The sequence below is a fragment of the Eulemur rufifrons genome, chromosome 18 (assembly GCF_041146395.1).
Source record: "Eulemur rufifrons isolate Redbay chromosome 18, OSU_ERuf_1, whole genome shotgun sequence".
NCBI classification, from domain to species: Eukaryota; Metazoa; Chordata; class Mammalia; order Primates; family Lemuridae; genus Eulemur; species Eulemur rufifrons.
Genome location: NC_091000.1, coordinates 68,568,367 through 68,579,913, shown reverse-complemented (window position 1 = coordinate 68,579,913; position 11,547 = coordinate 68,568,367). Strand labels below are relative to the sequence as shown.

The window sequence follows — 11,547 nt, the reverse complement described above, 5'->3', positions numbered from 1 at the left end:
GTCTCGAACTCCTGAGCTCAAACAATCCATCCACCTCGGCCTCCCAGAGTGCTAGGATTACAGACGTGAGCCACCTCGCCCGGCCCCACCTATCATTTTCTCTTCTTTCCTTCCTTTAGAGCGTGTATTCTTTGCTATTCTTTTCCTCTATTTGGTTTAGTTTAGAAGTTATAAATCCTTTTACTACTCTTCTATCAGTTACTTCTAGCAGTTACCCTGCAACATACCTCCTTGACTTATCAAAATCTAATATAATTGTAATTATACTTTATTCTCTTCCCAGACAATGCAAGGACCTTAGAACTTTTAACTTTCTCTCCCCAACTTCTATGTTATCATTTGTTTTAATTCTGTTTGTATTTGAAACTCTGCAGACATTATCACTACTTTTTAATAGGATCAGTATTCATTCAAATTTACCACATTTACAAATTTTCTTCCTTTTTTTTTGTTACAACTTGACATTTCTTGTGCATAAAGAAAATGTTTTAGAATTTTTTTTAGGGGAAGTCTGCTGATGGTAAACTCTCTTTGTCTGAAAATACCTTGAAGGATATTTTTTCTGGATATGGAATAATTCTAGATTGTTAGTTTTTTTTGGTTTTGTTTTTCCCAAACAAATGGAAAGAATTATTCTATGGTCCTCTGGCTTTCATAGTTCCCATTGATGGATGTGTTGTCATTGTAACTGCTGTTCTTTTGAAAGCACTTTGTTTTTTCTTGGTTTTTTTTTTTTCTTTTTTTTTTTTTTAACGATCTCCTCTTAGTCTTTGGATTTATGCAGTTTCACTAAAATGTACCTAGGAATGAATTTCTTTGTTTTTTCCTGCTTAAGGTTTGAGCAGGAAAACTCTGTGAATTGATGTCTTTCATTAGTTTTAGAGTAAACATTTTGAATGTTAGTTATTGTGTCCCATACTGTCTCTTCTCTTCTCCTGTTAAGCATCTTCTTACTACTCCTTTGAGTCTCGTCTCCTCCCTTTTGTATTTTCCATCCTTTTGCCTTTTGGGGGTTTTATTTATTAAGTCTGCTTTTAGGAAGAAACTATGAATAATTTCTTCAAACTTTAAATTTCACAAATTCTCTCTTTAGCTTTCTAATTTTCTCTTAAGTCTTACATATTGAGTTCATTTATTATTGTATTTTTGAGCTCTAGAATTTCTATTTTTATTTAAATATGCAGTGTCTCTTTTTAAAAAGTTTCTAAGTATCTGTTAAAATTTTTACGCTTGTTATCATCTTGATCATAGAAAACAGTGTTGTTTTATAATTTGTGTGTGATGATTCTAATATTTGGAGCCCCTAGTACTGCTGTTTCTGATATTTATCATTTGTGCTGGTTTTAGTTTATGTTGTCATGGATCCTCAACTATCCAGTTATCTTTGAGTATGTGCTGGATATTGTATTTAAAAGCTGATTGTAAACATAATTTGAGATTTATGGGTAATTTTTCCCCAGAGATGCTTTTTGTTTGCCCTGCAATGTGCATGTGGGTAGCAGCAAACCAGGATGGATGTAACCCAGTTCCAGAAACTGGACATTTCTGGGCTGTCCAGTGACTTATAGGCGAGCTGTATTCTGAGCTGGCTCACTCATGCTCTTAGATATAGTTCTTACGGTACCAAACAAACGCAGAGGAAGTATGATATATTAGGGCCCCACTCTTGACAGATCCAAATTCTGTTTGTCTACCTAGTCTTCAAGATTGTCAAAATCCATGCTTCACTTCTTGTTTCCCTCTTCTGGACTAGCAAATGCCCCCAGGGAAGAAGTGGCCCCCAATTTCCAGATTCACCTCTTTAGATTTCCAATTTCTTCTGGATCTTAGGCCAGTAATTCTTCACGATCACATTAGCCCTCCCTTGCCTCTGGGCTAATATTTATTTTGGTTTTTTATTTGTTTTCAGAGGCCTGAGTTAACTAGTTCACCATTACATGAATTAGATGCTGTCACATAAAATATGAATTGGATTCTAGTCTTTGTTCTGGAACTTACAAGTCTTGTTGACCATCAACAGTTTGCTTATAGGCTATGAGCCTGTTCCCTCATATATTCCCTCATATATAATTTGAGCAGGGTCCCTTGGGTTCCTGAAAATCAGTTTCTCCATACATGATTGCCTCTAAATCGCACAGTGGATTTTAGGATGAGGAGCAAAGAGAACAGTTACAGAAGGCAGTAACTACTGCGTTTCTTTTTTTTCTGTAGCTAAGAGAATCTGAAATAAGGTAGGTGCTAGTAAGTATTTTAAGAAAAAAAAAGAGAGAGAGGAAGGAAAGCTTCCAGCAAGATATTTGCTAAAATTTTGTTTTCAATCTGTGGAGTTCTTCACTACCATCAGTACTGTCGGGCCAAGAACCCTCTTTTGTAGTCTTGGCTTTTCTGAGGTCAGGGAGAAACAAGAAGAGGCCTGAGACCAGTCTGACTTGCAGAATTTTAGGAAACTTTATTAACTCATGATGCCCACTGGCCCTTGGGAACAAGAAAATGCAGCATTTCAAGCCCCGTTCAAAGTACGTTGAAAGTCGCACTTTGGTTCAAAGAAAGTACATTGGACCAAGTCAAAGAGCCCCTACCCCATCTCCCACCACAGCTTTGCACAAAGCCATCGCATCGCCATGGCAACGTGCATCCATGAGGGAAGTCAAGAGCCTCAATCAGAAAACACACAAGAAGATGGTTAACAGTAAAATCTTTTCACCTTCCCTTTGCTTAGAAGTTTCTTTCACTGTAATTTTCTTTTCACAGTCTCCTGGCATCTTTTATCACAAGACACCCACTTCTTCACTCCATGGGATCCCAAGGAACTACGTATTATACACAAAGGAGAACACGTTATGCACATTATGGCCAGGTGGCCCTTTAATTGAAGAGTTTAAAAACCAGAGGGCTGTAATAGAATGCTAACCCTGCAGAGCAAAAGGACGGGAACCCTAGGCAGGGCAAGTTTGTCTTAGTAACCTAGGCCCTTAATTAGGGCACTCTCCTGTATTTCAGTTGAATATCTGTTTTGAATTCTGCCTTCAACAGCCAGGGTGTCGGTCTGTTATGGCTTACCAAAATTCTAGCTGTAAAATAAATGACCATCTTGTCATGTTTTCCCATGGCTATCAGGAAAGTATAGCAATTTCATACATTACTACATTGCCAAGAATCTAAACATCTGATTTATTCTTTTTTTTTTTTAACTGATGCATTCAAAAGCCATCACTGGGTTTTTCCAATGTAAAAAAAGAAAAAATAGGTACCTGTGCCAAAATTCATGGGTGTAAAAAGCCAATGAGGCCAAACTTACAATGGAAATTAAAGGTTTGTTTCTGGATAGTAGTTTTATTGGTAAAGATATATGAATATTGTCACCTCTGAAAACTCAGGTAATAAAGCTCTAAGCTTGACTTTGGATTGCCACCATCTCTTTCTTCTATGGGGAAGAAAACCTGCCCAGGAACAAGATGGTGCTTGAGGGATTGTGCCGAACAAGGAAAATGAATGGATGGTCAGCAACAAAACTCTCCTCTGGCATCAGCATGGCGAAGGTGGCGACGCCTGCGGTGGCAGCCGCTGCCTCTGTACCCTCTTCATTGACCTCCACAAAGGACTTGTGGACGATTTTTGATATAAAAATATCTCTGGCTCCTGATATGCCAGAGAGATCAGCCTTGCTACTATTAAAGAGGTCCTGCACACCCAGGCGGGCTAGGTCGGAGTTGAGGATGTAGCTGTCTTCCAGTTTGAACCTGGGCAAGCCGACATTGACTTCAATGATACCCAGATTCCCAGGTTTGGTCCACTCATGCAGTTTTTCGAAAGTCAGTTGTTCCTCAATCTGGAAATAGAATGAGGCAAAAGAAAGAGGTGAAATCAATTTTATATAAGGTAATAAAGCATTATTTAAATGAATGGGCCCATAATATCAGTTGCTAATTAGTTTCCCACATGCTTTGTGCATAAACAGATTCCATTTGGAGGATTTCATTTCTTTCTGGCAACTGGTGATACAGAACAGAGTTGTGTTCCAAGTCATCAAGGGTCCAAGTACAGGGACTTTGGACGCTGTGTATGTCATCCATCTACCCACCCATCCATCCAACATCCATCTAACCATCCACCCACCCACCCATCCATCCATCCATCATCCACCCACCCATCCATCCATCCACCCATCCATCCATCATCCATCCAGCCATCATCCATCCACCCACTCATCTACCGTCCATCCATCCAGGACTTGCTAAGCTCATGCCACAACAAATTACTGTGATAGGCTATGACAGCTGTTATTACCCTAATTAGTTGAGTGGTGGTACTAGGGGGAATTTAAAAGGTTTCTTCTATTTATCCTGAATCCCACCAAAGTTGTGGTAATCTGTGAATCTCACTGGAGTTGAGGTAATCACTAATAACTTTAGCTTCTAGGTAAAAATTTAAAAAGTAGATAATGCACTGGACCTAGTTTCTCATTTAAAACGCAGATAGTAATTGTACCTACCTTATGGCATTGCTGTGAGCATTAAATGAGTTGATATACATAACGTGCTTGGCACAAAGTAAGTGCTGTATAAATTTTAGCTGTTAATATTATCATTACTATTAATTACTATTTTTATTATTATTACACTGGAACAAAACCATCATTCCAATTGTTCTACTGATGCTGACAATTTCTTTCATGAGGCTAGAGATTTTCACTTTGTAATCAGAGGAAAGACTAATGCAAAAATACAACTGGAAGAAGGACCACATTGATTTTAGTACATACTGTGTACATGCAAATGACTACTATTAGGTCCCTTTCCTGATAGCAAGTTTAGTTGAGGAGGAGGCAGACAAAAACCACAGAGCACACTAGGATCACCGAAGGGAAACTGTAATCTGCACAGCTTTGCCTGGTTCTAAGCCTGGCAAGAGATGCAGCAGCCTTTAAATGATATATAATGGAAACCTCATACAGAGCTCATATTAGGAAACAGGCCTAACATGTCGCATGAGTCTTTTCCTATCATGTACCTATTAGAATTTCATCCACCATCTATGTGAATCACGGCGAGAGGGAACAGTGTAATGCTAGGACTTTATAGTACATGATGACGCTGTATACTACACAATGTTTTGGGGTTTTAGGTGTTTTTCCTCAGTAAAACAATCTTCATCTGATGGTACTTCCCTTTCATGTTAACACAAGAGCCTTTCCGTGAGCTGCTAACGGATGTTACGTTTAGCACAGGTCTGTAGGTGTCCCCATCAAACCGTCCCCTGAGAGTAGCTGGGCACCTTTCTTAGAACTTCAGCCTTTGGGCTTCAGAGCAGTAAATGTCGATGGGCGACATTTACAAAGGAATGGCAAAGGATTGGAAAGGAATGTCAAGTCACATCAGTGAACATCTAACAAGCAGGTACCGTGCGACACGCACACGGGAAAAGTCACTCTACCAAAGGAGCCGTTACCTTCTTCAGACCTGTGGACTCGTCCCCGATGTCATCAGGCAGCAGGACGAGCATGCTGAGCTCCTTGCCTTGGTAGGGCAGTTCCAGCACTCGGCACTGAAGGTCCTCGATGTAGCCGTATGGAAATTTTTTCTTCTGATACATCATTTTCACTGTTTTTGTGTCTTTCTAAACAGTTTAAAAAAAAATCACTGAAATTATTCTTTCCAGTCTTCTAGAGCAAAGAGTGATTTTGGACTTCAGCTCACCTTGTTCAATCTGAACGGTGCATCTTCCGTGGCCTCTTTCATGAATTTCTCCTGCCAGTTTCCCTTGAAATAGATGGCATTCACTAGCACAAGTTTAGTCATGTTATCAACCACACCTGCAGCCAACAGTTCTGGAATTTTCCCTAAAAAACAAAGTAAACTTTTTAAAAAAATCCACATTGGAATTCCAAATTTGAACCGGCAATTCATTAGCATTGAGATGCAATTCAAACGTATACTTTCTACTCATTTTCACGTAACAGAGTATTAAGTTAGGAAAGCCCTGCTGGCATGTCTCCAGATAAACCAACCTGCGAGACAGACCCTGACGACACACAACTGCCCTAAGGGAGCCAAAACTTTAAACAAACTGAATGTGCTGAAAGGCTAAAGACAGGAAAATTCACCTTTTCTGGACTGTATGATAAACAATGAGCTTTATTTTGTAAATGGCCTTTCTTTTTAAGAAAAAGGTTCTTAACAAAAATGTTTTTAGGCACTAGGAAATCACTGCTTCCAATCTGCCGGGGAGATGCATGCTCTCACAAAAAAAGATTTTAACAAATATCCAAAAGGCAGGACGATTATTCCACTGAAACAAAGGGCCCCAGCACAGCCAGGAACAATTCCCGCCATGGCACAAGGGCTTCTGGGGGTGCTGCTCGTGCAGCGACTGTGGAAGGAGACGAGGCAAACAACAAAGGGAGCCCTGAGAGTGAATCGGCCCACTCACCACGCCCGATTTGCTGGGCAAGATGTTGACAAAAAATATTTATGACTACGGCAGTTCATGAATACTGATTTTACATATTCCATGAAATTCTAGGACATTTCTTTCCATATGTGTATTAAATAATTCTCAAAATTTTCACTCCTTATAGCTGACGTTCAATGTTGGTTTTAACTTTATTTATTTATTTATTTTTTTGAGACAGAGTCTCGCTTTGTTGCCCGGGCTAGAGTGAGTGCCATGGCGTCAGCCTAGCTCACAGCAACCTCAAACTCCTGGGCTTAAGCGATCCTCCTGCCTCAGCCTCCCGAGTAGCTGGGACTACAGGCATGCGCCACCATGCCCGGCTAATTTTTTCTATATATATTTTAGTTGGCCAGATAATTTCTTTCTATTTTTAGTAGAGACGGGGGTCTCGCTCTTGCTCAGGCTGGTCTCGAACTCCTGACCTCGAGCGATCCACCCGCCTTGGCCTCCCAGAGTGCTAGGATTAAGGTGTGAGCCACCGTGCCCGGACAGTTTTAACTTTAAAATGCAGCTTTCACTCTGGGAGACCGAGGTGGGTGGATCGTCTCCTGAGCAAGAGTGAGACCCACGTCTCTACTAAAAAAAATAGAAAGAAATTAGCTGAACAACTAAAAATATATAGAAAAAATTAGCCAGGCATGGTGGCCCATGCCTGTAGTCCCAGCTACTTGGGAGGCTGAGGCAGGAGGATCGCCTGAGTCCAGGAGTTTGAGGTTGCTGTGAGCTAGGCTGACGCCACGGCACTCTAGTCTGGGTAAAAGAGTGAGACTCTGTCTCAAAAAAAAAAAAGAAAAAGAAAAAGAAAAAAAAATGTAGCTTTGGGGAGCTTCTGGAGGAAAAAGTATTCAGTTGCTTCAGTTAAACCGTGTTTAAGCTTCCCCTGTGATGGATGTCTGACACTTGAGCGCTGTCCAGCGAGGCTCAGAGCAGGGTGGAGAGCAAGAGGCAGGTAGGGACGGCGGAGAGAGGGGAGGAACGAGCACAGGTAGGATTCCACGCCACCAGTCTCTTACCTTCCGTCTGCCCTTCAACCCACTGGTTTATGGTTTTCCTCGCATCTTCAGAGGCGTGCTGAAAGTCCACGCTGGCCAGCTCCGCGCCATACGTTTTCTGAGTCGAAGCCAAGAACTCCTATTTTTTTTAAAAAATGTCATGAATAACTCCCACCACACACAGAAATGGTTTTCTAAAATCCCTAAAAGCAACAGAAATCATCCTAAATTAAGGCTACATTTCACTGTAAACACAAAAATCCCAACCTTTGTATCTTTATTTATTGTGGTAAAAAACACTTAACATTAAATTTACTATCTTAACTAATTTAAAAAATAATTTTTAAGCTCTACTTTCAGTGAGCCAGTGTCTTAACTAGTTTTAAGTGTACATTTCAGCAGAGGTAAATCTAACCCTCATACTTCGGTGTTATATCAAATTTCCCAATCCTTCTCTAACCTGTGACTAACATTTTCATAAAATCAGCAAATACTGATTGTACTTGGAAGAGAATCCTGGGATCCACTCTTGCTTTGGAAAACCCCCCGGAGCAGTATTTCCGGTACAAAGACTGGAAAACAAACACCCACATCAACCCAGGGGGACTGTCTTGTCATACGCTTGCACTTGGCATTGCTGTGCCCAACGTCTGCAGGTACCAAAACTGGCTCCTGTGACGTGGTGATGCTGCAAGATGCCGGCACTGTCCAGTGAAGTTTTAGACTACAAGGTGCAAAGTACTTACCGGGAGGAAATTATAGGTTTTCTCTCCATATAATCTATTAGCAAGCTTCAGAATATAGGACGCTCCACGTTTGTTGATATCAGCATGCAGACTCTGAAATCTTGAATGAATCTCCTCAACCGAATCGAAATGAAAAGTCTAAAATACAGAAAACATTCGTTCTGCAACCATTTATTTTGAAATTATAAAGTGATTCCTTGGTTTGCATCTATCTATCATATTAAATTAATGTGTTTTCATTACCAATTGCCAGTGATCTCCGGCCCAATACTTATTTGTCACTGGAGAACACACAATAGGGAACCCAAAATGTATAGCTTTGTGAGACATAATAGTTACCACATTAGAAATTGCTTTTACATCATTACTTTTTTGTTATAATTATAGTCCCACAAACGTGAGTAGTTAATATAATAAATATTTATATGTCTGTTACTGTGCTAGCATCAAGAACTCACTTGCTTAAAAATAATTTCTTTAAACTTAACACTCTGGCGAAAGCTTAATTCCTCATCTATGGCCCTTTATGGTTTTATAAGGCCTGGACTCCTTCCTTGTTATTAAGACACAAAGAACAAAACTGCACAGAATACAAAGTCCAGGTTGCTCACTGAGATATGGAATGTTACATTGTTACTAATAGCCATCTGCTTTAAAGGAAATGGGGGAGGTGCAATCCTTAAAACTATTCTTTGCTGAGGGTATGAAGTCCCCGGAGAGCCTCAGAGAAGGAGCTGATATAATCTTGCAAGAAGCACCTAACAACTGGTATCAGAGGTTTTAAAAAAAAAAAAGTGGATTTTTTAAAACTTTAAAATGCTTTCATATGTGCAGTGATGAGTAATGGAAGCTTTGCAGCCTCTTGAACTTGAATCCAGAGCTGCACCTTCCCGAGGAACAGATGTGGTGTCATTTGTGGCAGGTGTGTTAGAAGAACCTCCACTTTTACCACTGCTTTCCGCTGGGCTTCAAGAGAAAGTTAGAGTTCCCCTCTCAGAATTAAAGAGCACCAAGCACAGAGGTCCCCTCCGTGCCCATTAAGGACGAGAGAGAAAGCTGGGCCCGAGAGTACCTGCCGCATGGCCACGGGCTGGGTCCTTCTGAAGCTGCTGAGCCTCCCTGTGCCCCTTCCCCGCAGGGCCCACCTGCCTGCATAGACAGCCCCGCCAGATCCCACAGAGCCACACACAGCGCCAGGCTTAGGGTCAGGCCCTGGGAATGCAGAACCACAGGGTGGCCTTCCTCCTTGTCTCTGCAAAAAGGCAATGCCACCAATGTCTCTACTGCAGTGTGTACCCTATGTCTCATTACTGTCATTATGCTCGAAGGCAACACTACCTAACAGGCATTATTTGTGAGTCACAGATCATCACATGCAAAGCAAAAACCGGAAACTACTAGCTAAGGTTCTGTGGCTTATGGAAAAGCTGTCAGACTCATTCTCTATGTGGCTTTGTTCACTGCTGTGTCCTCAGCAAAACAAAAAACGGTGCCTGGCACAGAGCAGGTGCTCAGTAAGGACCCGAGGATGAATGAAAACCTACATACAAATGGATTATTCTTGGGGCTTTCCTGAAAGTCCGACCTTAGAATGCATTAGTAGGGAGACGGCAGGGGAAGCAGACCTTTTTTGTTTGTTTCTGCTGACCTTGGACAGTTGTGCTGCGGTGTTGCCTCTGGTCCCCAGAAGGATCATGGCCATCGCGGATGAAATGCTGAAGGGAGAGATGAAGATGTTTCCAGTAGGATTGTTTTCATTCAAGGCGCGGAACAGGTCCAAGGCAAAGCGGGTGTTTGCTGTGCTCAGCTGCTCCATGGTGAAGGCTACGACACAGAACAGAGGTCCCAGGCTGCCCATTGCCCACACCAGGAAAACAGGCAGCACATTTCCCCAACTGCCTCCACTTGTGCCAACCACTCTGGAACACCCTGGAACTTGCACTTTCTCCCCTCTTTTTTTTTTTTTTTTTTCCAGGAGGTTGCAGGAGAACACTTTCCTATGCACACAATGTGGGACCAAGCTGGTCAGTGATTCACCAGGAACACAAGATCAGGACCCAGGGTGTCCCAAAAGGCTCTGACCTTGCAGACAGGTGGGTCTGAGAAGAGGCAGTGGCCCAGGCCACCGTGGCAGTGGCGCAGCGTCCAGCCCTGGGTCCTTCCACCCTACTGAGTCTGCGAGCACGCACATTTCCGACCCTTTGGCTCAAGGGTTCATCGGACAATGAATCCACTGCCTACATTTACCTGGAACATTCCTATCATATCATAGCTACCTATGCATTAAAACAAACTCCAGCAAAGATACAATTGATAATGTAATTATCCTCATTTTTGAGATTCAGTCACTAATGTTTAAGAGGTCACGTGTCAAATGTCTCAGAGGTGGCTTAGGGTGTGCGAGTCTGAAAACCCAACACGGTCCAGCATCGGGAAGGCCAGCAGGGCAGGGAGATGGGGACAAGTGACCTCTGTCACTGTGGAATCCCAGCTTGGCCACCCACTAACCCTACTCTCAGATCCTTACTCCTCAGAGCCTTAACTTCCCCAAGAACAGGCAAAAAAGAATAGTTGTGCTGGCTGCTCAGCGTGTAGGCATAAAGTTGAATTTTTCTTGTGGTTGATAAACAATCTCTAGGACAGCACCGGCCCACTCCTTCCCGTTCCTGCCCGGAAAGGAGAAGCGGCTGGCCCTGGGGCTGCCTGGCAACTGTCACAAACAGTTCCGGGAGGAAGGGGATTCAGGAAGAAAGAAACGCCTTCTGCTCTCCAGTTTCGGTCGTGCCTTCCGCCTGCACCCGCCGTCCTCACCCCTAGCAGGCCTGCGCTTTTGCCCCGGCAGCGGCCGGCGGGACCCACGGTCGGTCGCGGGCGCAGGGCCGGGCCTCTCCCTCCCCGTCTCCCGCGGGCCCAGCCTGGCTTACCCGCGGCGCAGAGGCGGACTCCGGGCTCCGGGCTGGGTGTGAGGTCTGGGGGAAGCGCGGGCGCCCTCGGCCCTTATTGAGTGCGGAAGGGGAGTGTCGCCGGCAGGCAGACCGGGGCGGGGCGGGGCGGGGCGGAGGCCCTTTCCCTTAGCGACTGCCTAAGAGTCCGGGCCGCCGGGGTTGGCTACGAGAAGCAGAGGGATCGTGGACTGACTCCATGCAGTGCCCTCCCAGGGGATCGGCACCTTTGTGGGTTCTCAGCCTTTCCTCAAGTCTCTGACAAGGACCTGGTAACTATTTCTTACTAAGGCATGAATGACTGAATGAATGAGATGACATATCGTGTCATGGTCTTAGAAGGCAACCGATTCTCCTGTTTGCTTGCTTGTTTTGTTTGAGAAGGAGGTTTTGCTACGCTGCCCTGGCTGGACT

At 43.2% G+C, this 11,547-nt stretch overlaps 1 protein-coding gene across 2 annotated transcripts; it reads right to left on the bottom strand.

Annotated features, from left to right (window-relative positions):
• Nucleotides 1-2,438: 2,438 nt before the first annotated feature.
• Nucleotides 2,439-11,170, bottom strand: SERPINB1 (serpin family B member 1). 2 transcript variants are annotated; one of them, XM_069493158.1, is made up of 7 exons: nucleotides 11,116-11,170; nucleotides 9,840-10,015; nucleotides 8,192-8,329; nucleotides 7,467-7,584; nucleotides 5,697-5,839; nucleotides 5,449-5,616; nucleotides 2,439-3,829 (listed from the first exon to the last, which is right to left on the bottom strand). In XM_069493158.1, the coding sequence occupies exons 2-7, from the start codon at nucleotides 10,005-10,007 to the stop codon at nucleotides 3,425-3,427; spliced, it is 1,140 nt and encodes a 379-aa protein (XP_069349259.1). In that variant the 5' UTR covers nucleotides 10,008-10,015; nucleotides 11,116-11,170; the 3' UTR covers nucleotides 2,439-3,424. The 2 variants fall into 2 exon arrangements, with proteins under 2 accessions (XP_069349259.1, XP_069349260.1); XM_069493159.1 differs by having other exon boundaries at nucleotides 9,840-9,906.
• Between the last annotated feature and the right edge of the window lie 377 nt (nucleotides 11,171-11,547).

Excerpts from the sequence above, each read along its gene's own strand:
- SERPINB1 (XM_069493158.1), bottom strand. The coding sequence starts at position 10,007 with ATGGAGCAGCTGAGCACAGCAAACACCCGCTTTGCCTTGGACCTGTTC. Across the intron at positions 5,617-5,696 it reads CACCGTTCAGATTGAACAAG|AAAGACACAAAAACAGTGAA; the intron begins GTGAGCTGAAGT and ends TAAACTGTTTAG. Across the intron at positions 3,830-5,448 it reads AGTCCACAGGTCTGAAGAAG|ATTGAGGAACAACTGACTTT; the intron begins GTAACGGCTCCT and ends TTCTATTTCCAG.